At 35.7% G+C, this 24,947-nt stretch overlaps 1 protein-coding gene across 4 annotated transcripts in view; it reads right to left on the bottom strand.

Annotated features, from left to right (window-relative positions):
• Positions 1 to 837: 837 nt before the first annotated feature.
• ARAP2 (ArfGAP with RhoGAP domain, ankyrin repeat and PH domain 2) overlaps positions 838 to 24,947 on the bottom strand; it is a 136,976-nt gene continuing 112,866 nt past the window's right edge. For 2 of the 4 annotated variants that reach the window (XM_075752342.1, XM_075752341.1), the window contains exons 28-33: positions 21,180 to 21,319; positions 16,243 to 16,325; positions 14,819 to 14,854; positions 14,298 to 14,361; positions 9,714 to 9,845; positions 838 to 4,329 (exon numbers count right to left, since the gene is read on the bottom strand). In XM_075752342.1, the coding sequence (XP_075608457.1) occupies positions 3,979 to 4,329; positions 9,714 to 9,845; positions 14,298 to 14,361; positions 14,819 to 14,854; positions 16,243 to 16,325; positions 21,180 to 21,319 (806 nt within the window). In that variant the 3' untranslated portion in view covers positions 838 to 3,978. Of the gene's footprint in view, positions 4,330 to 9,712; positions 9,846 to 13,560; positions 13,700 to 14,297; positions 14,362 to 14,814; positions 14,855 to 16,242; positions 16,326 to 21,179; positions 21,320 to 24,947 lie in introns of those variants that run through there. The other 2 variants (XR_012835383.1, XR_012835384.1) reach the window with 2 other exon arrangements.

Raw genomic sequence — 24,947 nt, 5'->3', positions numbered from 1 at the left:
TACTCTCTGATCAACCTGTGGCTGTAGGGCAGACAGAGCCAGTGGCATCCTAACAACTCGCCTTAGGCACAACAGCCCAGGGCTCATCACAACAAAGAAAGAAAAAAAATCAACGATATGGCTAAGCATTCCCTGCTAACTGAAGAGATCTTTGGGGATATCGTTCACCCACTGGACAGATAACATTTGCAAAACCTTATAATGCAGAAATTGAGTCTCAACCCAAGTCACACAGTAAAGGTAAGCTCTGCATGAACACATTCTGGATCTCAGCTTGTCAAACTGACCCTACGCTAAAGCACTCTCTGCTGAGGCCCAAAACCCATTAGTCAAACTGCTCTTTTGAACTGGTAGCCTCAAATAGTATCTTGGAAAAAGATCTGTTTCAAAGAAAAATTGCAAAACAGTAGGCAATATTCAGCTCAACTAAAGGAAAAATCCCAAATATTTCAGCTCGTATTTTTCTTTGGGTTTTGGGTTGCTTCCCTCCCCCATCCTAATAAATGCGAATACCCACCCACCCACAAACAGAAAACAGGCGTTATGTTAAAACAATTAGTATAAATCATGCTTACACGCCAGCTTTACACCTACAATGGTTGCAGGTCTAACAAGGTAATAATGAACCTGAGATTTACCAAGATTTTAATCCTAGTCTTCCCACAGTTAGAAGCCCATGCCGAAAATACCTGTGCCTCATTTAACTTCATTTTGCAGATCAGAAAGTAAACACTTACCAAGCTACTCAATAGCTTTCATGTGGAAAGACATACAGAAATATTTTTTCAACATTTTTATCGATTTAAATTTTTTCTGGGAAAAAAAAAATCCATCGCTTATTTTGGAGAAATTTATTCAAGTAATTACCATTTATTCTTTGAAAATTACATTTCCTTTACCATTCCACAACATAGCACAGGAACAATAAAAGATCAGCAGCCATTAAGGTATTGCAACAAAACACATTTATTCTGCAGGTCTTAAATCAGTCTGAAATGTGTAGTGCAACAACAATATGTTAAGATAATTGGTTCAAAATTTTGATATCTATTTGAAATAATTCATTGGAAATTTAATTTATGCTTTCCCAAATAAATTTTCCTTGGGTTAACACTGTCACCATTCAGTATGTCTCTCTGGATGTGCACGTAACTGTATGTGCACATACACGCATATAGGGTGAGTGTTTGTGTATATACACATACAAAAACAAATTTAAACATATTTTAGTAAACATCTTTTCTTCTTGATTTTTAGGGCCTTCTAACAGCAGCCATACAGATACTTTATCTGTGATATGCTTCTGAAATAGAACAAATGTTTCTGTAGTCCTTAGAGCCAATGAAAATACACAAAACATTTTATTCACAGACATATTCACTTCAATGCACAAAACCCTTCCATTGCTCCATTTATTCCATTAGTGTAGGGGCTTAAATGATGCATGAGGCTTTCAGCAGAGGTAAATGTCATTTTTAAGAACCCAATAAAAAGATGAACAATACAGCAACCATAACTCAATACTGAAGAATATTTGCAAATAAAAGTAAAACTGTAAACAGTACATTCAGGTCCAGCCTCAGACAGAAAGTGAGGTAATTTCTCCTGATGGCACATAGGCCCCGATTCCAATCAGCATTTCGGAATGTGCTTATTAACATTAAGCACTGGCTTTCATCAATACGAGTTCAGGCTCATACGCTTTCTTGAGCCAGGGTCTCAATGATTAGAAGAGGCTCAATTACAAATTAGAAGTAGCAAAACAGTCAATAGTGCACTGGCAAAATTAAAATCTACAAACTCGTTTCAGAATTAACAACTGGTCAAATAAGGTAAGTGCAAACTCTGAAAGACTAAACTTGCTTTGTTAGTGCTATATTCCAGAAGAATAAATACAAAACACTATAAAATATTTGGGTTTGATCTCATTTTCCCTGTACTTCCTAGCAGAGTTGCCAGATACATTATTTAAGTCATTTGTCTAATTTCTTCAATCAAACAAATTATTTTTCCAATTAAGCTGCTCAATGCAATCAAGAATAGAAGTAAATGATGTGAGAAATGTTACGGCATCTGTGACTACCAAAAATAGAAGAGGGGATAAGTGAGCCTACTGCTTCTGTATGGGAAGAAATTCAGTAGCAACATAAAGCACCCTCAAAACTATCCGTCAATAAAAATCAAATGTTATTGATGCTGATTAAATTGATTTTTTTCCTTTGAAATTTTAAGGAATTAAGAGACTATTTAAAACAATTTCCAATAAACAAGAACTAGTTTAAAATTCTCTCTTCTAATGTAAAAGGTCTGGCCAATTCCAATCAAACTTGAGGAACACTAAAGGCATCAGTAAGTTCTTGAAAGGCTGGTGAAGATCTGTGGCAGAGTGGCCAACCAGAACACAAAAGGGACAGCAGTAAAATGAAGCAGACACTGTTATTAATGCCTCCCCTGAAGCAAAGGTGCAGTATGAGTTCATTAGTTTTCTGCTCTATGGTCCTCCTACTGAACCAGACAGCATCTGCAACACCTGGAAACAGCCTCAGCACAGCGGTGCCTTTTGCCCATCCAGCTGTTAAAGGACAAAGTAAAAACTGGGATATGCCATGAGCCAGGAAGGAGGCAATCCCATGGGATAAGTGAAGGTGAGATCCACAAAACAACTGAAGGAACCCAAATTATTTCATTGTTCACATAGGTTTTGTTTTGAAGCCAGATTCTGATTTTTAAATTCAAGGAACTCAGGGCTTAAAAAACAAAGTAGCTGCAAGGTAGCACATCATGTACATCAACTGCTACTTACATACTCCGACTGCAGCAAATAAGGTAACTGAAGCTGTTGTGTCAACCTTGGGACCTCTCACACTCAGAAGAGCAGCCACCCTACACAACTGTAGCACAAGCATTTCCTAGTCCCCACAAACAGCATACTGTACACCTTTGTCCTCATGGTCAAGGGAGGGGTTACTCTCCTCACCCACTTAGTAACTGGCACTTCTTGAGTGAGTTAGTACCCTTCCGGTAGATCTGGTTGTGTGTGGACCATTTTTTCTTAAGGATATTAATTTCTCAAGTGAATATTAAATATTCATCAGATGCTAGCAACTTGGTCAGCACCAAGCAAGCTCTATCCTAACAGTGATAGAGAAGTCTGCCTTTGTCACTCTGAGCTAACCGAGGTCTGTTTAAAAAATTACTTCACCCTGTTGAGCAAAAAGAGATGATGCTACTCTTCCAATTCTTCCAATTTTAAAGTAGATGCTGCTTTGAAGACTTCTTTTTGTCATCCTCAGTATTCTCTCTCATTGCTTAGAAGTCATTATCAGATGTACACCACATGGACACTGTTTTGAGACACAAGAACTAACACACTGTCTTATCTACTACATTCCTCTCCCTTTTGATTCTTTCACATGCCACTCTCTCAGAGGACACATCTATGGGAGCAGATCCTAATTTTATTCTTAAATACAAAAAAACCCCACCAAACCCCAACTCATGTAAAAATCACTTTTCAAAGCAGATGTTACTCATTTTTATAGTGTTAGACAATCAAAAGTATTGCAAGCCAACAGTATGAATTTCAGTGTATATCTTGTCTTCCTTCTAAAAATATCTCTCCAGTACTTACAAGATAGTACAGAATATAAACATAGCAAAAGCTTTTGATAGTGCTTAGAATTATTATATCAACCAAAATCTGCAACAAAAAATAATAGGCAAAACCCTGGTGTCATTGAACTGCACAGGAAAACTTCCAAATTTCAGGAGTTTTACATAATCAGTTCTCTCAGTTCAATCTTAAATTATAACATGTGGCATACGCATATACAAAATCAACAGCTGCATATAAACAAATAATATTTCCTCTGCACTGTACAAACTACACACATCAAAAAAGACTAATTTTGCCCAGAAAATATATACACACGCATATACATATATATAAAAAAAAATAAAAACTTCAGACTCAGGAAATCAGCTGGAGGTTTCACCATGAAGTGCTTTGTTCTTCTGCAGCACTGTATTTAGTTCCTGAATCACATTTGACGGCAATTTGTTATCCAATTCCAAAGTAGTTTTGTTTGTTTTGTTCTTATTTTTCTTCAGTGCCTTATGTGGTCTTTGGTGTAGGTCAGTCATCCCTGCACCAACATCCTCAGAGATCAAGCTCCGATGTGTTTTTGCATGATTTCGCAATTTCTCCTCCTTCTGTTCCAAACATTGTGCCACAATAGATGCTTTTTCTTTCAAGTTTTTTCTTTCTTCCAGAAAGTCTTTTTCATGATGCTCACCAAATTTTGATTTCCCAGACTGCAGTTCTATATTCTGAGCAAACAAGCAAAGAGAAATAAGATCACATTAACACAATATTCAATAATATTTAGATTGCAATTTTTGCTCATTAGTTTCCCGTAACAGTTTAAAAGGAAAATCAATTTTACCCAAGAGCTGAGACAGCACAGTTAATAGTTTTAAATTCCCACAATTTGTGCTATTATCATTTAGTAAGCATATTTTCTCAATTAGTGATACTTCTGAAAATGGCATAAATATTTCAAATAAATGCACCATGACAACGAAGACATTCATTTTCATATATTCACAATTTGATTTTTCATTCTACCACAGCAGCCTAAATTTTAATGTTTTACAGCAGATCCATATACTCTTAAAAACTCAGAATTCTTAAACAAATACAACTGAGAATGTTGCAATTTTGATAACTTAATGGCTGAGCTACATGAATATACAGAAGATAATTTTACAGGATCACATAAACATTTTCAGCAGCTGTGCAGTACTACCTGATAAAGACTGTCTGCTTTTTCAAATTTTGGCTAGCAATTTTAAGTAACACACTGGGAACTCAGATAAAACAACAAACTGATGGCAATGCAAGTGTTCCATATTGGTAGGCTGTTTTCAAGTTCTTAAGCTGTAGGAAATGAAAGGTAAATCAAATGCTGCATCTAAATTTGCAACTGGTGTGGCCCATTAGAAGCACATCTGTAAAGTGAAAGGAAAGTGCTGAGAACCCAACATTCACACTAACACTATTTCAGGGATGGTGTTTGTTAGTTTGGTTTTTTTTAATTACACTTCAGATTAGCTTTAGCTTTCTCCTACTGGCAGGAGGCCTATTTCTGGCTGCAGTGCATTAGACATGCTTCTGCAGAACATCTTCAACTTGAGTTTCATCTGAAAGCAATCCAAGTTCACATGCTCCAGAACCGCTCTACAATATGAAGCAAAACACAGTAAATGGGAACAACTGGAAAAATTGCTCCTAAAGTGCACTCTAACTAGTTCTAACTAGAACACTCATGTAGATGTATCTGAACTAGGTTCTCTCTAGTATTTGAATTTTTTTTTCATGTTTGCTTTAATATATATGAGGTATCAAGATTCTAAGAGACAAATTGGTCATATGGTGTGGATGAGTAACTCCATAAAAATCTAGTGAAACCGAGTAAGTGCCACACAGGAAAGAGAAAAAGAAACAAAGTCTCCCTCAGCTTTGAGTATCTTCTAGTGGTCAACAAAGATGTCATACATGAAAGAAGAATTCCAAGACCTCATTTTCTTTTAGAGCTATAAGACTCTTCCACAAAAGGAATGATCTGCCTCCTGCCACACCAACTGAGCAGACAGAACACAATAAGTTCCTCTACCATTTTTGTTTGCCTTATATGTTTTAAAGTGACATTTCTTTCTTCACGAGGACAGCAAACATAAGCCCATTACAAAAAGTGAGTGTTGATGCAGCAAATTAGTTGCTGTGTAGGAAGAAAAACAGTAAATTATTAAATGAGTTTACATTGAAGAGATCTAAGCTATAGAACAAAGTCTAAATTTGTGCACTCTTGAAATTTCACCTGAGCTAGCATCCGTTCAATAAGAAACAAACATTTGGATGATATAAATCACAATTTTTAAAAGGGCAGATAAAGGGCTTATTTAATTTTATTGATATCACTTTTAGCATTAAGAAGGCTGGTATTTCTATTTGCATTCACCAAGTATGAAAACTACCCATTAACAATGAAGCACCAGTGGTCATGAAATGCAAAAAAAGAAATCAGTCCCAGAACAGCAATGCACACCAAGAGTTCATACTGCTACATGGGTTACCACTGGTGCATGCTATGGAGCAGATTTTAGCTTGCCTGCAGACTTAAATTCTACTGCTATCACTAACAACTGCTATCAGTTGAAAATCTGCTATCACCTAAGTCAGCAAGAAGAATCCTAATATTTAATGTGTTCAGCTATATTCAGTGAAAAAGAAGTTCAAGGCAATTGATGAACTATCCCTATGTGGGGACTTGCGTTCTGCCAAATATTTGAAAAAGCTGTAATTTTCCATTTAAAATAATTTCTTTCCATTTAAAATAATGTTCTTGCATGAACAAGAAAACAGTGAGATTGTCACCAGTAATTCTGTTCAATTAACAAAATAATAATAAAAGCACAATCTGTGATAATATACACACTGTGTATGAAATGTAAATTGTCATGCAGTACCTTTCAGAAAATACAGTAACGCACTCCAAACTATCGCTGTTAACTAAGATATGAATTACTTGTGAAATTCAGTCAGGAGCAACAACCGTCTATTTACAGAATTTTTTACATCTTGTTTCTATTTTGCATCTTTTGAGAAGAGAAATACCAACTACACTTGTGAAATCAGTACAGTTCTGCTAAACTGGGTTATTACCAGGAGCCCTTTATATAATGCAACTAGGAACAGATCAAATACAGCACTCAAATTTAAAGGTTGCCTACTTCTCTGAAACAGTCTTCTATATTGGCATGTAGCCCTTTAACACAGATTACTACTCAACATTTAGAGCTTTTAAAGTAGATTCAGTATATACAGGAGTGCTAATTCCCAGACATTTAAATTGCAAGAATATTCAATTGATGGAGCCAAATTCTGTTACTCAAATTAGAGCACTAACAGTTACAAACAGTTTCCCTTAGAAATTACATAACAAAATGATGTGTGAACAAAACTGCCACATCAAATTTCTTAATAATATTATTTCTTAGTATTTGATCTGCTGCCCACTGTTAGTCACATGATATAAATTACACTGCCGGACTCCATACTTTTCTCCCAATAACCCCTAATGGCAAAAGCAACAATTTAATATTAGAAGCAGCTGTTTACCTCTAAATTTCAGCCCCTTAATCAAGTAATTGCTGAATAAATTCGTAATAATATGTACATCTAACTACATTTTTCCTTTTTCTGCACATGAGCAAAAAAATATGGAGCAACTCCTCCATTATCCCTATGACATACTGTTCCTTTCACAACACTATGCAGGTATAACCTATTATAAGTCAGTATGGTATTGGACCATGGCTTGGAAGTTTTTCCTCATTCCTCAATCTTCCTGTATTTTGAAATAAAATTACAGACTTATTGCAGATATACAGCAATGTATTTCTATTTCAGTTAAATGATTCTATATGAGAAATATGCGTATTTTAAATGCATTATCCACGTATGCAACAAGTGGTACAGAAATAATGCAAAACTTTGGATTCTACTTGTTATTAGAAGGATTCTTAGTTATACAGTATTTCCAAACTTTCTGTATTATATATTTATCTTCTTAGCACAAAATAAAATTACTTCCAATAATGTGAAAAGACATTCAATATAGACTTTTTAGCACACAACATTAATATTAAACTTGGTGGTTTCTGGGTGTCTTCGAGTTGTTCCCCTCCACATCACTTATCTTCACATCAAAGATGTCACTGTCTTCATCATTCAGAAAACTTTCACTCTCTTTTCCTGACTACAGGAAGATAACTTTGATCACATTTCTACTACAAGTTTATGCATTGATCTGTAAACAGACCTCCATTTTTCATAAACCAGCATCTTTCAGAAAATGCTTGCTCCTCTTTCTACTTTCTAACGCTTTAAAATGGAGATATTTTTGCTTGTTGAAGTACTACAAATACATGGAAAGACTGAAGTCGTGGTGTCCAAATGCGTATCTATTGTTTTACTGACTACACTGCTGTACAATATTTCTCCTTAATACACCATATTGTATATTTACTTTCCACCACTATTTTACTGTTCATTCCAGTTTTGGCTTTCCATGTAAAAAAAGTGTTAGTTTTTATTTTCCATAATATAATTTTGTGTTAACCTTCCTAAAGTATGCAAATATCCTTTAATAAAACTTCTCTAGATCTAGTCATGGCATAAATAATGAAGACTGTGACCATCTACTTTTAAATGCAGACTTCCTCTTAAGTTGCAGTGCACAAAACATTAGAGTCCTTCCTAATAAGGCACATTATCAACAAAAATAATAATAAAAAAATAATTCTAGTATTATAAGGTATTAGGAACTTTAAATAATGAAGCTCCAAATCCAGTAAAACTGTTATCCTAAAGCATCTGAATTTGCAGGCATCTCAAAGAACGTATTAGAGATCTCAGCTGTACCTGCATAAATGACAGGTAGGAAACATAACTAAGAGTTATGAAGTTTTTTGAATGACAAGATCTATGATTTAATTTCATCAAAAAAGTTTAAAAAAGCAAACATTAGAAGTAATTTATCAAAGAATTGCAAAAATATCGTCTGAGAGAAGGTTAAAATGAAACTACAAATTAAACAAAACAGGAAAACCGTAATTGCATTCACACTGTATTACATTCATTTGCTAAGGCAGAGCTGAAATGCCTGAAGAAAGCGTAACGAAAGATGGAGTTGCCTTTTAGATAAAGCACTATTTTTACCTTTGCTTTTGGTTTGCTATGGAACTGATCAGTGCCTGTGCGTGAACCGCTGTCTCTGTAAGTGGTGATAACACAGACCATATTATCTACCTCCCTTCAAAATCTTCTAAAACATGCAAAAAATAATACTACATACAGTCAAAGGACCAAGCTGGTTTGTTTCAACATTTATTCTCTGCTGCATTCAGATTAGTTACCATTATTTTTCCCATGCAGAACAGTGCCTCCGCTACCACTGCTTCTTCTCAGCTGGAAGTAAGGCAAATAAGCCCTCCCCACAGGTATCAGTAGCTCTATGTGGATACCAGAAATTCATCTTAAGCTAATACAAGGTTGAGATACATCACTAGTACACATAATGTAGTGACAAAGCTCAGTCTCTGCAAAGAGTTGTAACTAAACCCTCTTGCTCTTCATTGAGACTAATAATATTACAACTTAAATGTATCACAGTTAGTTCCATCTGAGCTTTTCCATTACATTCACAGAGTAGATAACTAAAACAATGCAGTTATTTTAGACAAAAAAGAAGATATGGTAGAATATGCACAGTCGGACAGTTTTCAAGGACCTCACTAAAACACAACCGTAATAAAGTGCAATGCAGTAACATGCATTATATTGCCAGGTAAAAGTCCTATTCACTTCTAATGATCAAATGCTCAAAAAAACCCCCAAACACAAATAAAAATCCACTATTGATTTACTGAACAGCCAAAGAGGTGACACAAGTTTAGGTCACAATGTTTTTTTTTTTTTACATTAAATTGTCCTAACTGTGCCTTTAATGACAGAACAATGAAAAGGACATTGGCAATAAGATCATCTACATTTTATATTTATCCAGCTCTAGAGAGTTCATTATTACTGGACTATTTAAAAGCACAGTATTGTGGATAGAAGTTCTACACCAAGCTAAAACCCCACTTACTTCTGTACTCCCTCTGGTTTTACAAGTGTTCTTCTCCTGTTGAATGGGAATTAGCGGTAAGCCTCCAACCTTTGGACTTTTAGTTATCGACTGTTTTCTTGCTTTTCCCACAGGTGGCCATACATCTGCATGCTGAAGAAAAAAATGATTCCTTATCTTTGGTGTGGAATTTCATAAGCACACAACATTCTTTCGTATGTAAAAGTCTCTTGTAAAAAACTATCTACTGCACAATACTATGTCTCTTGTGGGAGAAGAGGGAAACCACTATGGTGCTTAAAATAATGTTAATATTTTATAAGTACTGCATAATATTGAGTGAAGAGAACCAAAATGTGTCTCTACAATTTTCATTTATCAAACACCGTCTCTCCATACTATTGTTCCAATTATCTTCTAAGAATAGCAAATACCATCAAACAAGTCACGCACATTGACTTGATTCACAGTTTCAAAACTCCACATTAGCATGCTTTCATGAGTCCCAGCAAAACTTTCTAAAATAAAATAAAATGACCCCGATTTGCAAACAAGTGTTTCAAAATTTGTATTAATAATTTAGGAGAAAACCATCGCTTAACCTACAATAACAATATGTGTTATGCAAAAGGAAATGGCTTGACATTCTAAATGCTACAAAACCACAATCTACAAATAAACAGATCTGGAATCAGTAATAGTCTTTGCTTTAGCTCTACTGAAACAGGTCAGGTTTTGGGAGAACTCTGAAGTTTGCAGCTTCATTCTGATTAAAACATGACTGGGAAGAGAAGGGAAGAAAAGAATCATTAACTGAATATTTAAAATAAAACATTCCATTTCTGTAAGAAGTCTATAATGAACTTTCATTAGCAGATCATGTAGAATTTCTCATGTAGGAATCAGAGTATATGTGCTTGAAGCTCAGAGGCCTCTGCTGATGTTAATGGTAACCAGAAAGACAGCTCTGAGGACAAGGTAGTGTAACAGTATTTTCCTGAAAAAGCTTCAACATGAGATTCTGTGAATCAAAGAGGATGTACAAGGAATACAGAAGAATAGTTTCTAAAGCTTGGAGATGAGCACACGAAGCTAAACTCTGAAGGAAATTGGCAAGCCAGAACTGAAAGGAACCCTGATGAAAGCTGAGAATGCTTCCTGTAAATATTGGCAAAATACTAATCCAAAGCATCATTTATAATAAATAGGAAACAAGAAGTTCTGTCTGAACATAAGAAAAAAAACCCCAAAAACACAACCCTTTTGTACTGTAGGAGTGATTTAACACTGGAACAAATTGCCCAGAGAGGTTGTGGAGTCTCCAGTTATTCAAACCTGGCTGAACACAGCCCTGAGCAACCTGCTCTAGCTGACCTTGCTTTGAACAGAGGGATTTGACTAGATGATCCCCAGAGGTCCCTTCCAACCTAAACAATTATGTGATGCTGTCCAAATCTGTAATAGTTTTTTTTCACAGGTGTCAGGATCTTCAGCATCCTTAATTTTTTAAATGGTATTCAATCTTCCAAATCCATGAAGTAAGAAGTCTCTTCAAGACTGTATACAAAAAATCCAGCTGTGGAGCTCTGATCATACTTGCAGATGGTTTGCAAGTAAAAACAGTGTTACTATTAAAAAGCCATCAGAATCAGTGATCAACAACTTAGAACAGCAGTCTAGAAATCAGAAGCCCCAATTCCAAATTTAGAAAAAGAATTTTATAGATTCACATCTCTATGGACCAAAAAATTCTCACACATGGTGCTGACCAGGGTGATGTAAAACTTCTTCCCAGTGAACATTAAGAACATTTTCTTCCAATGAAACACTGAGAACATATTATCTGAAATATCAGGTCTTACCAACTAAAATCAGTTTATTGTGGACCAAGATACAAGAAACATGCGATTCAGAAACTGACTGAGAAACTTTTAAGTCAGCTTTTGAAGGAAACTGACTCCCTTAATTCTCAGTTTCTTAAGGAAACTATCCCTGTCCTGATTTCCCTTTTGTGTCTGTAACATTCCCAGAATTCTATTTTAAGAAAAGTGTATCAGAAATACTAGCAAAGTATTAGGGCACATAATAAATGTATTTATTCATAGTTTTGACCTATCTGCTCAGCTGCACCTCATGGTAATATAATATGCTTCTCTCAAAGGCAATGGAACTGGAAGAATATTGTGTCCATCTTCATATCAATTAATTACTTCTAACTGTATGCTATGTATACTATTCAGTGATTTGTACAAAACTATTATAGAATTCAAGAATTAAGTTTCAGCCATACTTTTCAGGATGATTTTGCACAGAACTGAAGGAAACAATGGTCCTCCTTCAAACCCTCTTAGTATTTACCAGCTTGAGGTACAAGATTAATAACCTCTGGGCTAACTTGACCTTCTGCATCAAAAGTATTCTGATACTAGATTACAGTGGTACCTACACTTTGATATTTATAGTCTCTGCACTTTTTATACTACAGGAATAAACATAATCAGAAAACAGCGGGGGGGGGGGGGGGGAAGATAACAATAGTACTACTGTCTAACCGAGATTAATTACCAATAAAATCTTATTCTGCTCAAGCACTGAGGAGAAGAGTAACACAGATTTATCTCCCTCCTAATTGCACTGGATCATTAAATATCAATGTCTTAACTCTTCAAGACCTACTTTACAGTATTTTTCAATTTGTAATCTAAGCTATTCCACTGACAAATAAAATATACTGCCTGCAGCCTCTCTAACATAAAGGTGTTCAAATACTGTGATAACAGATAAGGGAAAAGACAAGCTATCTTCCCTAAAGATGGCCTCAATTTGAAAATTCTAACTAGAAATAACCTCAGTTGACATTTACAGTTTTCTGGTTTAGAAATGGGATAATGTAATAATAATTGTCTGCTGCTGCATGATACAAAACATTTTGAGATCTTATAGTAAGCTTTAGCTACATGAGCCATTGCATTCTCAAGGAGATTTTCACTGTAAATTATATTTAAAGCAGTAGATTGTAATAAGAAGAATACAGCAAATCTGCATCAGTAGCACTTAAATTTCACATGAAACTCAAAGACTGACAACTTTACTGATGTCCAGAATGCTGATTAAAAAAAAACCCAAAAGAAAACGAACCCCCAAATCTAAAACAAAACCAAAAAAAACCCCCAAAACCCCTCCCAGTGTAGCTTATTTGTATTGCTAATTCATTGTACTGTTCATTCACTGGAATGAAGTTTTCTGAAACAATAGTATTAATTCATAGCATTTTTTTTTAAATGCACATGAAATATTTTTTTTGTTAGCAAAAAGTATCCTGAACATTGAGCAGTGCGTCTCAGTTTTTTATCTATGTTGGCAGAGGAATATTCTACACACCACGCTACCCGATCAGAATTTTAATAGATTGCTCTTCTTGTGATTTTACGTGAAAAGGACTTCAACAGTTACCAAGCTTGTATGAGTTATTTCTAAGTAGCCTATATCAATAACCTCTGAGCCTATCTGTTGTGACACCACTCATGTTATGCCCATGAGATGTATGCCAGGACCGGTGGCTGTTTCCATAGAAACTACAACAGCTACTTCAGTTAAGAGAGCTGAATAAGACAAAAATTTGGAAGTCTTACTTACAAGGCATGCATTATACTTCTAGCACTACTGTCTACGAAGGTCAGATTCCATTACAGAAAGCCTCTTAGTATGTATTGCAACAGTCTTGTGCCCAGTCCACTTTACGTAATACATAAAGCTCACAGGTAATCATAAATATGGTGATGTTTATTCACAGTGATTCCTCAAAGTTCCTTGAACATCGTGGGAAAAACAAGAAAAATCTGACACAAATACAAAAGCCTTTTAAAACCTTAAACTATGTTCCAGTCTCCTGTCAGGTTGAATTCTTCCCATCTCTCTTAATCCCACTTCCTCCTATGTAAATATTAAACTCCATTTGCAAGGATGTGTTATATGGCACTCGAACGTACACCCTCCTTACTCACTATCTAGGAGCATGCAGAAGATTAGTTATTTTAGGATAATGCCTATCCAACACAATTAATTGTCAGTGTTAACTAAGCTAACCAGGATACCAGAGAAATACAGCTGTATTGGCACAGCTCTTCAACAGGGCTAGTTCACACCACTATGCTTTTAAACAGGACACCCTTCTTTCGTGACTACTTTGGACGCAGCATCCAAAGTAGTAAGCAGAGAAAGAGCACTCAAGCATTGTGGCACACAGACACACCCATGAGGTCAATGGCCAGAATTTCACCCAGAAGAGTTTATTACTGCAAAGGAAGTAAGTTGTCTGTCTTTAACCAACTTCTCTACAACACACCAGGAGAGGGGGGAAAAGAAAAAAAAAAAAAAAAGATGCCGCCAGAATGTAAAGCACTCGGCTTTCATATGAAAATGATATTACAAATAAAGTCTTCATAGACTGAGACCCATCTTTTTGTAGTTTTATTACACTGAGTGTTCCAGAAACTTTAATGGCATTGCAACTTTATCTGTAACATATCCACAATGCATACATATCATTGTTTAGTGGGATTTTCGCAACAGCGATAAGTTACATTTCTTTGATCAGATCAGTACCTGTGCAGTAAAAATGCTGATCATCCACTCCATCTGTGCATCTTGTCCATCACAACATATATACCTAGAATGCAATATATAATTAACAAGAAAAACAAAAAAACCTCCTGTTGCAGCTAAACATATTAAAGAATAGGCTTCTAAACAACTTCAAACAGTGCTTACATTCCTTTATGAATGCTGTCTATATTTATTATTAACACTCCCATAAAAAGATAGGGAAATATAAATACTTCAAATTGATCACTCTACCCTACATTGAAGACAATGCATGTACTTCATTTAAAGCATGTGCATAGGTTTAAAATCTATCATTATAAATATATAAAAATCATTTGCTTTATCAAAAGATTACCAAAACATACGAATCAAGACCATCTATTTAATTAAGAAAAACATAGCAAAAAGCATGAAGCAAAATAATGCCCATTAGTTTTCAAACATTCTTATTTTGAAGTTGAACATTTCAACAAATATTAAACACTGAAGTTAAACCAATCATGTGTTTCGCATTTACCTACCACTGGTGCTTTTCAGAAAATACTGCAAGTCCCCAGCTGAAACAAATAAAATTTTCAAAAATTAGTTCCAGAAAATCATGACAGGGACATATTCCTCAAACTGCAGAGATCCATTACCTTTATACAGTGCTTTTAAGTGAAAATAAATAAATAAATAAAATTACAAAGTGTAAACGTGTACTGTAGATCTAGAATGAAATCGTGGGTTTGATGGTGGATTTTGCTTGTTTTCTCACAGTTGATTCACAGGTAATGAACCTTCTGTTGTGGACAAAGGGTTATAGCCAAGCCCTGCAGATGATAGCTAACATGCCTCATTTTGGCTGTGGTTGTACTTTCTGAAAGCTGCTGGAAATAAAACTGTTAAGATGGTGGCCAGCAGAGTGCCCACTACAGTGTGGAAGTCACAGAAGGAAGAGAGGTATCCTTGCACTATAAACAGAAGGAATCACATGAGTCTACAGAGATTGAAAAATTGCTGAAAAAAAGGGAGTAGATGCACAATGAAGCCTCTGAGGTGAAAGAAACACAGACACTCCTGGAGATCCAGAAGAGGCTTTGCAAAGTCTGCTTTTGAAAGCAGACTGAAAATAAACCTCAAAGGAAGAACCTACCTGCAAAGACTCATTTACATAAGCTTTTTATTCCTGTTTTGGACTAATCTCCTACTCATAAGGCACTTAACTGAAAAAACCCCAAAAACATGAACTTTTTTGCTAACAGAACTAAGCTTTGAAATTTACAGACCTTTTTGGGGCATTTTGATGTGCCAACTGTAAAGGAAAATTTCAAGCAGATCTGTTTAAAGGCTACAGCCAACTTAGAATCCTCTTGGGATAGGATCCTATGTACAGTGTCTCAAAGCTTTGACCAAACAAGTACTGGAAACATCTGAGAAAAACAGGTGTCATTTTCCACTGCTCTTTTCCAGAGACATAATCACTGATGTTTGTAAAGGGCACTGTAGTCTTTGGCTAGAAGAAGAAACATCAAAATAACAAGGATCCTGAAAAAGGAAAATCTTCTACTGAACAACAGGGACTGTCACTAAAGGCCATGAGTAGTTGGTTTTCTGTTCTCTCTTTTTTTCTTGGTGCAAAGAAGGTGTGTCCACCAATGAAACGCAGAACACACTACAAAACTAAGTGAGCTAGCAGCAAACATATCCACAAGAGATAATACACTTAAGATTAAGAAAAGCCGATCAATAAAGTAATTTCCTAGCACAGAAGAGTTACATGGAACACAAAAACAGGAGACACAAACAGAACAAATAATATTATAGAGGGTAATTTAATTCAGCATACTTCCATCGGCTTCTTGACTTTTCCTTGTTCCACAATGTTTTATATTCCCCTTTCTTGATGATACTACAAATACCTTGCTACATAGTGTTTAACTTTTCTTTTCTTTTCTATTCTTACTTTGTTGGTGGCTTCATTTTCTTTTTCACTCCAAGATAAAGCTTCAGGGAATTGACAGGCAACACTTTTTCAGGTTTGTTAGCCTGCAAATAAAATAAGATTCTAATTATTTTATCAGGAATGTGCAAAAGAAAAAATGTCACATGACTGTCTTCACAGTTAGGCTTGTTTCATGGGCTGTACCCCTCTTTTCTAACATACCATTTTGTTTTTCTCGTTCTTTCCCATTGACAAAGTATGCCAATCACTATTACTGGAAGCAAACCAATTAAGAACTTGAGGTCCACATGAAGTCACAAAACTAACATAATTGGAATAATGAAGATGTGGTGGTAAAATTCACAAAACTGGAGTGCTGTAATATATGGACACAAGCTCTTTCAGACAGATGGTCAGGGAAGATGAGGAGTGGGGCTGCCCTCTGTTAAAGGAACTCTTCTATGGGATGGACAATATCATGGTGAGTATTTGCTTCAGACCACCCAATCATGATGAAAAAAAAGCAGATGAAGTCTTTAAGCAACCCAAGAAGTCTCTGGATAACAGATCCTGACTCTTATGGGGCAGGGGATGGGGAAAGCAGGGCTTTCCTCCCCCTGGTATCTTCTGGAAGGGCAACACAGTGGGACACAAGCAATTCAGCTGATTTCTGGAGGGTGTCAGAGATAAATTCTTGACATCAGTACTGGATGGGTCAACAAGGGGTGATGCACAACTGGATCTGCTATTCACAGACAAGGAAGAACTGGTCAGGCATGTGATAATCAATGGCAGTACTGGGCCCAGCTACCATGAAATAGCAGAGCACAAGATCCTGAGGGTAAAAAAGATGACAAGATGCAGAGGACAGACCATGGAGATTAGAAGAGCAATGTCGGGCTTATTCAAGGAACTGATAGGTGGATGTCCTCAGGAGAAGGCAACTCTGAAGGGTAAAGGAGCTCAGGAAAGTTCATAGGTCTTTAGGGACAGCATTCTCCAAGAACAGCATTCTCCAAGAACAGGAAAACAAGTAGATTTATCAGGAGAAAAGCCCAGGGAAATAGGTAGCTCATTGTGGAGCTCTAATGTAGACAGAGGCAGCATACAGGAGGTGGAAGCAGGGAGAGACTATGAAGGAAGAAATGTAGAAACACTGCCCAGAATGTGTAGATATGGTGACAGGAAAGCCAAAGCTCATTTGGAATTGAGACCTACTATGGACATTAGGGGCAAGATGAAGAGCTTCTACACTGGTAGCTTTGTAGTAAAAGGTAAACGTAGACCCAGTGCTGAACAGGGAGGGTGAATTAGCAACAGCAGACACAGGTAAAGCTAAGGTAACTCAGTATCTTCTTTGCATCAGTCTTCCCACCAGCAAGGTCTCCTAGGCCTCTATACTTACACACAAGGTTCAAGGAAGAGAGTAACGACTGCAGCAGAGGAGCACTGGATTGAGTCAGGAAAGACCTGAGAGAATTTAAGTCATGTAAGTCCTTTGGATCAGAGAAGCTGCATCCAAGGGTTCCAAGTGTGCTGGCTGACATCCTTGAAAGGCTGCTCTGTGATATCTTGGAAGTGTCACAAATCAAGGGCAACTGCTGGTAACTGGAAAAAGGAAAACATCGCATCCATCCTCAATAAAGACTGAAAAGACAACTTGAAGAACTAGTTGCCTGCCAGCCTCATTTCAGTCCCTGGGGAAATCCTGGAGTGACTTTTCTTAGAGCACGTTTCTGAGCACGTAGAAGAAAAGGTGCTACTGGGAACATGCAGCATGACCAACAGGTGCTACTGGGAACATGCAGCATGACCAACCTTATTGATTTCTACAATAAAATGACTGAATTTGTGGATGAAAGAGGAGTAGTGGATGTCATTTACCTCAGCTTTATCAAGGCTTCTCACATTGTCTTCCACAATATTATTCTATCCAAGTGAGATGTTACAGTCTGGATGGGTGAACATCTATATAAGTAAAGCACTAGTTGCATGATCAGACTCAGAGGGTGATGGTTAATCAGACATACTTTAACTGCAGACCTGTGACAAGAGGAGTACTGCAGGAGTCTATCCTGGGACCTGTCCTTTTTAACATCTTCATTAATGACCTGGAGGAGTCAATCATGAAGTTTGCACAACGACCCAGAGGACCAGTCAATAAGCTTGGGGGCAGGGCTGACTTCCAGAGAGACCTATACAGCACAAAGAAATTGGCCAACAGGAATCTTATGAAATTCAACAATGATAATACAAAGTCCTGTACCAGGGAAGGAATAAAACCCTGCAATGATAGACTGAGAAGCAGCTCTGCAGAGAAGGACCTGAGAGTGCTGGTAGATGGCAAGCTGGGCATGAGTCAGTAGTGTGTCCTGGCAGCAAAGAGAGTCTCCTGGGCTGTGTTAGCAGAAGCACAGCTGGTAGGTTGAGAAGAGTGATTTTCTTCCTCTCCTCAGCACTTTTCAGACTGTATCTGCAGTTTTGCATCCAGTTTTGGAATCCCCAATAGAAAAAAGAGAATCAATAATCTGGAGTGAGTTCAGCAGAGGCCCACCAAACTAGCTGGGTGCTGGAGCACTTGCCCTGTGAGAAGAGGCTGACCGAAGAGCAGCCTCCCAGCACCTACAGGGAAGTTATCAAGAAGATTGAGTGAGGCTCTTCACATTGTGAGAAAATGACTAGATAGAAGTAGAAACTTTTTCCTGTGAGGACGGTCAGATACTGCAACAGGCTGCCCAGAGAGGTCGTGCAATGCCCATCCTCAGGGGTTTTCAAGATCTAACTGCATCAAGCCCTGAGCAAGCTGTTCTGACCTCAGTTGCTAGCCCTGCTGTGAAAAGGAAGTCAGACATAGACATCTGAAGTTCCTTCCTTCCTTGTTCCTTCTGGAACAAACTACCTTTAGCCAACCTACAACAGACATACACCCACACTAGGTATGAGAACTGAACGTGCTTGGAGGATGAATTGCTGAAAGGAAACAATAAAATTCTCACATACACTATTATACTACAGAACACAGTAACAACTGTTTAGTACTTTAGGTCAAGTGTTTTACCTTTCTATTTAGAATAAAAACCAAACACCTTAACTAATCTTATAATCCCAGTACATAAAGCTACTCCACAGTGTTTATTGTCCTGGATTCTCAATTTCTCCCTCTACAGCTTTCAACCTCTAACACTCCAGTGTGGGGAAAAAAAGAGACAGAATCTGAGATGGCACAAACATTTAAGAAAACAAAACAAAACAAAACCCATACAACAGTTTTACAGTTGGTCGTCTTGTGTAACTTCCCACTCAAAGCAACAGTACTGCCAGGATGAAAAAACACTCCTACAAAACATACTATTTAGTTAAACAACAGTATATTTCTCACAAAAATGTACTTCAAGAAGCCATTTGTTTGTGAGCTTATTTCTTAACAACAGTACATTAAAGTGGTATGCTATTTCAGCCAATTAGCACAGTATTGTAATTTAACATACAGTATCATGGAAACTTTTCACTTTCTTGATAATTGCTCTTGAACAAGAGAAACACTTAACCGAATATATCTCCACCTGCACATACAAACTTAGTTTGCCGTTAATGAGAATTTATAAATTAATTAGCACATGCAGTCATTAAATACAATTTTCCATCTGCAATGTCAAGCTTTCCTACAATTCATTTCAAAATATGACTAAAATTAAACCAAGATTATTTGTGGTAGATGAATATCTCTCAAAAGAAAATAAAACAAACTGATACACACTATGTTGTCAGAATGGTATTCCCATTTGCTTTTTTAAAAAAACAAGTATAAAGCCATTTAAAAGTAACACACTTCAAAACTCCACCTGAGTTGGAAATCTAATGTTTTATAAATCAGAATAGCTTAAAAAAGCAGATTGTAAAGTAGTACAACAATCCTATCATAAACTCTTTCCAAAATACTAATTAAGGCTTATGGGCATATTAATTTATTCTCACATATGTGCCAATTTGAGTATTAGTACTAAATTATGAGATACTATTTTTGACATTCTGGGGTCATTCTAATTAAGATTATATCCACAGTATCACAAGATGACACAATATTTCTTTTGCATTAGCTTACTTGAGCAATGGATCTTTCTTACAAAAAGCACTTTTATGAAGGTCAGCATGTATACATCTATATTTGCAAGACAGGCAAAACCAGCAGTCAGCAAAAATAAAAGCACTTTAAACTTTAAGACTTTTTTTTTTTAAACCAGAAATTACAAAACCTAAAATGAATACATAGTTCACAACCTACGTTAGTTTTATACTTTAATACTAGCTGCGTACACCCAAAAACACTCTTTAAAGAAAACTTCCATGAAATATTTAAAAGGAACTCACCATGCTATGTGCTTATATGCCTATATTTGCTTCTATGGAATTGTGAGGTATATCTAACTATCCATACTAGTTTTTGGAGGACTGAAATACATCTGAAAGCTGTTGTTGGGAATCAGGGGAAGATTTTGCTAGTGTACTGAGAGCTGTTGTTTCCTATAATCCCTTCTACCATGACACTTGTAGGCATAAGAATTCTATTGCTTGTAACTTCTAAAGGCTTTGTGTGAGATACTAAGAAAAAACAGCATGCAGCTCACTTAAGTTCCATATTACTTTTACTACTGCTCTCTACAGTAGGTTTTCAAAAATCTCAGTCACAGCACAAGCTGTAAGCATTCCTAAACATTGGCTTATTTTTATTTTTTAAAGCTTATAGTAATGCATAATTACAATAGCTAAATGAACAACTGACAAGCTGCTTTTACTAAAGCATCTGTGAAATAGTAAAATAAAAACTTGTACTTCAACCCCAGACTAGAAGTCTCCATTCAATATCAGAAATGTTGATCTGCTTGTCTGTCTTCTTTTTGTATGAAAAAGAAAACTTAAGTTAATGCTTAACAGTTTGGTGAAGAGTTTGTCTGTTGTACCTTCATATCCTTATAAAGAAGCAAGTTTCCTTCCCGTAACACAAAATAACGCTCTTGAAATTTGTTTCCGGACAGTAGCTTTGATGGTTCTTCTTTGTACTTCAGATTCCCTGCTTTAACGTTACTTTTCTCATTTTTCTCTACCAAGAAAATAAAAAAAGCATTTTGTTAGATGATTTTATAACACTGGAAGCTGCTAGTTTTTAAGTGCCTCTAGTATTAATGTTTATCAAAAACCGAAATTACAACTCCATGGATTTGTTAATATGTTTATAAAATTTATAATATAAACCAAATTTTTAATTTTCTATAATATATAAATATAGAACTATGTATTACATTTAAATACATATATTAATATATTTATATATTAATAACAAAGGTATTCTTAAATATTGACACTACTATGATTTTAATTACTGGGGGGAAAAAAGTCTTTTCTGTTTCACTTCTAAGATAACATGGAAACAATCCACGAACATACTTTAATTAAAATAATCTTTTCAGAACAGAATGTGCAGTTAAGTCCAAAAGTATGACATGCATACTTTAAATGTGTTTCAGAAAGGCAACAATTTTCCATAAAGATCTGATTTTGTCATGAGTCTGTCTACATTTTTCTGTTTGCGTCAAAATACACACAGAAACACACATATATTTGGTAAAATTAATAAAAACCGAAATCAACTCCCCCCCCAAAACACCCCAAACAACAAACCACAAAACCACAACTTTGCAGTCAGCTTTATAAAGCATTTAACTTTGTACTGAAAAAGATTTTATTTTAAAAAAATACCAGAACCATTGAAGGTTTTCAATGTTAGAGACTAGATTTTTCAGTACGTTCTCAGCAATTTCAAATTCTAAATAAAACAAGACAAAAAAGTATTACTAGTACATATAAATTACTGCATCTACATATACATATAAACACTTCCAGATGCTTCTGGTTTTCCTATTCTGCCTAATTTATGTTTTGTCTTGTTTTTAACTAGTTTATCAGCTTTTCCCAGCAAGTCCACTTTCAAATAGCAAAAACTTCTGACCACTAATTACATTAATTACCATGCTGATATGACTCATGCATATAAACTCAAACCAAAACAGCACTTTACAAAGTAAGGAACAACAAAAGAACAAATATAATTCCTACTTGCATCTTATGAAGTCTTTATGAAAGAGTACAGAATTTAACAGAATTCTGAGGTATTCTTTTTTCCTTGAGGTAACTAGTGCTGGAAGCAGACTGCCATCATGGAGAGAGAGCAGCTAGGCAGGAGATTCACCATTTCACCTTGAAAAGGGAGCCATACTAACAAGGCTAATAATTCCTTTATCCCAAACCACTACAAGACTACTACTTAGGCCATATTTTGGCTTTCACCACCAAATTTCTTCTGCTAAATGTAGAAGTCACTCACTTATTTAGGAAATGTAGAAGTTCTGTAAGTCACTCACTTATTTAGGAAATACTAAACAAACGTGCTTAGGAGTTCCAGAATGATACCTCTAGCTTTAATAATATATTAATTTCAAGATAGTAAATAAAACCATGGTGTAAAAGGAGTATGTGGTGTATGGAGAATATCATCCTTACCCAACTACTCGGTTGGCTTTTTTCATTAAAATTTCACTTCGGATTTCAGCATCTGATATCAAAACTCTACTATTAAGCAGCAGCACACAATATAATCTCAAAAAATAAGAATAAAATGTTTTAAATAAATAAATAAAAAAGTAATAAAAAATACATTTTCATTTGGTCAGGAAAGATCAACTTTCATTGTTTGCTTTTTTGTTTTTTTTAATTATTTGTGAAAAGCTGTATTACACAGCCACAGCTAACTACACAAATAATCATGCTTTGGAAACAACACTTGCTGTAACACGTACTCAAAATTGTGTATTTTTTCCATTTTCATACATTCTGCTAAATAAGCAGTCAATATATTCAACTACTGCATGATGTGCACAAAGCAAGTATGAGAGGTGACAAGGGAGAATTAAGAATTTGCATGAAACATCACTAATGAGCATAAACTACAGGGTCTAATACACTGCACACTACTGTTTATAACTACCTATATTTCAGTATTTAAGTTTATTGTTGTTCTTTTAAAGAACCTTTAGACAGTTATTCCACACATGAGTATTTATGAAGAGTCCCAATGCTTTAATAGTGACATGCATTAGATGTATGGCTGTGCATGCAAAAAAAGTATGAGTGATATCCAGTCTCAAACGTCCAATTACGCAAATACATTTTGAAGTGCATAAAAAAAAATCAAAACCATCAAAACCAGTTAGGTCATATTTCAAAACTCTGAGTCAGATTCTACTATCATTTGTGTGGTGTACAGAGACTTTGGGACTAACTTGAAAAGTTGTATCTCAATCCCATCCTACATACTGGCTGAAAAACAGCTGTTTCAAGAGTCAGAATTAAATTATTCCTCCTACTAACCCTAATTATTTGCAAAAAGAAGATAATTAAAAATTGTGAATCTAATTCCCTCTTGTTTTATATCAGTACAAAGTTATAAAAAGTTATAAAAAACATATAATGGAAATTAAAAAGATAATAAACTTCTTTGATTTCATCAAAACCAACTGCATTCCAATCAGCATGCTTGCCATGAAAGGAAAATCTCAAAAGAAAGTTTCTCAGTATTTTCATTAGAGTGTAAGATAGAATCTAAAGCTAGAATCAATACATTTCACCAATTAAAATCAGAATTTACTTGGATTGCCTCAGTTATAAGTGCAAATATACACGCACAGTTAAAAAAAAAAAAGTGCTAACATATTCCTTCTTTGCCAATAAAAATATTTATTTCATGTTCAGAATATGAAGCCTTATCCACACAATTACAGGCTTTTTTTAGGGGTTTTTTTTTTTTAATTAACCAAACCAAATGAGAGTAGCAGGATACTTTCCTGTCTGTACCATGTACCAAATCGGAAGACTAAGTTTCTGCACATAGCTCTCGACATGACAAAAACTCATTCTAAACTTCACAGTATTCCCACCATAGCAAATCTATCAAACGCTTGATACTTCCAAACATCTTGGAAAAGCCTGAAGGAGGAAAAACAATAAACCCCTAAAACTAGAATATATTCTGTATTCTTTAGAAGCCAGTATTTCATAAAGTAAATCTAAAATGATCAGGATGGGTCCTAATTAGAATGATTTTTCAGATACAAGTTTTACAAAACATGCAAAACTTTCTAAAACTTTGCAACTACTAGGGACAAGATGCACGCAGTACATTCAGGATTGATCCACCTATGGTTTAGAAGTTTGTGTTTCAAAGAATATCTCTGGGTAATAGCCCCGATCTCAGAAATCAATACTTCCCACTCAAATTATACAACTCTGTACTGGTAAAACTTCAAGGACTTATATACACACACTTTATAGAAAAATACAAGAGAACGGATTCACTAACAAATAAAACTTTAATGCGGGAAATTTTCAGGTAAGGAGAAGAAAAAGGGACTTGAAATAGAACTAAGCTGTACTAAGTATTTCTTATACCAAAATATAATGCACACTTCGCCCTTCTGAATAGCACTTGAAAGAGTGCTCCTGCAACAAGCATGAAAAGCTATGGATAAATTGTCAAGAGAGAACTGAAGATCTGGAGGGAAGTGGAAAACTCACCATGAATTTACTGAAACGTACAAGTAAACTAACACTTTTTTTTCCCCTTGAAAAGGAAAGTTGGTTTCTAGACAAGAGAAAATATACACCTAGACCTCAAT

This window comes from Balearica regulorum, chromosome 4, assembly GCF_011004875.1.
Source record: "Balearica regulorum gibbericeps isolate bBalReg1 chromosome 4, bBalReg1.pri, whole genome shotgun sequence".
NCBI classification, from domain to species: Eukaryota; Metazoa; Chordata; class Aves; order Gruiformes; family Gruidae; genus Balearica; species Balearica regulorum.
This window is presented reverse-complemented; position numbering and strand designations above follow the sequence as displayed.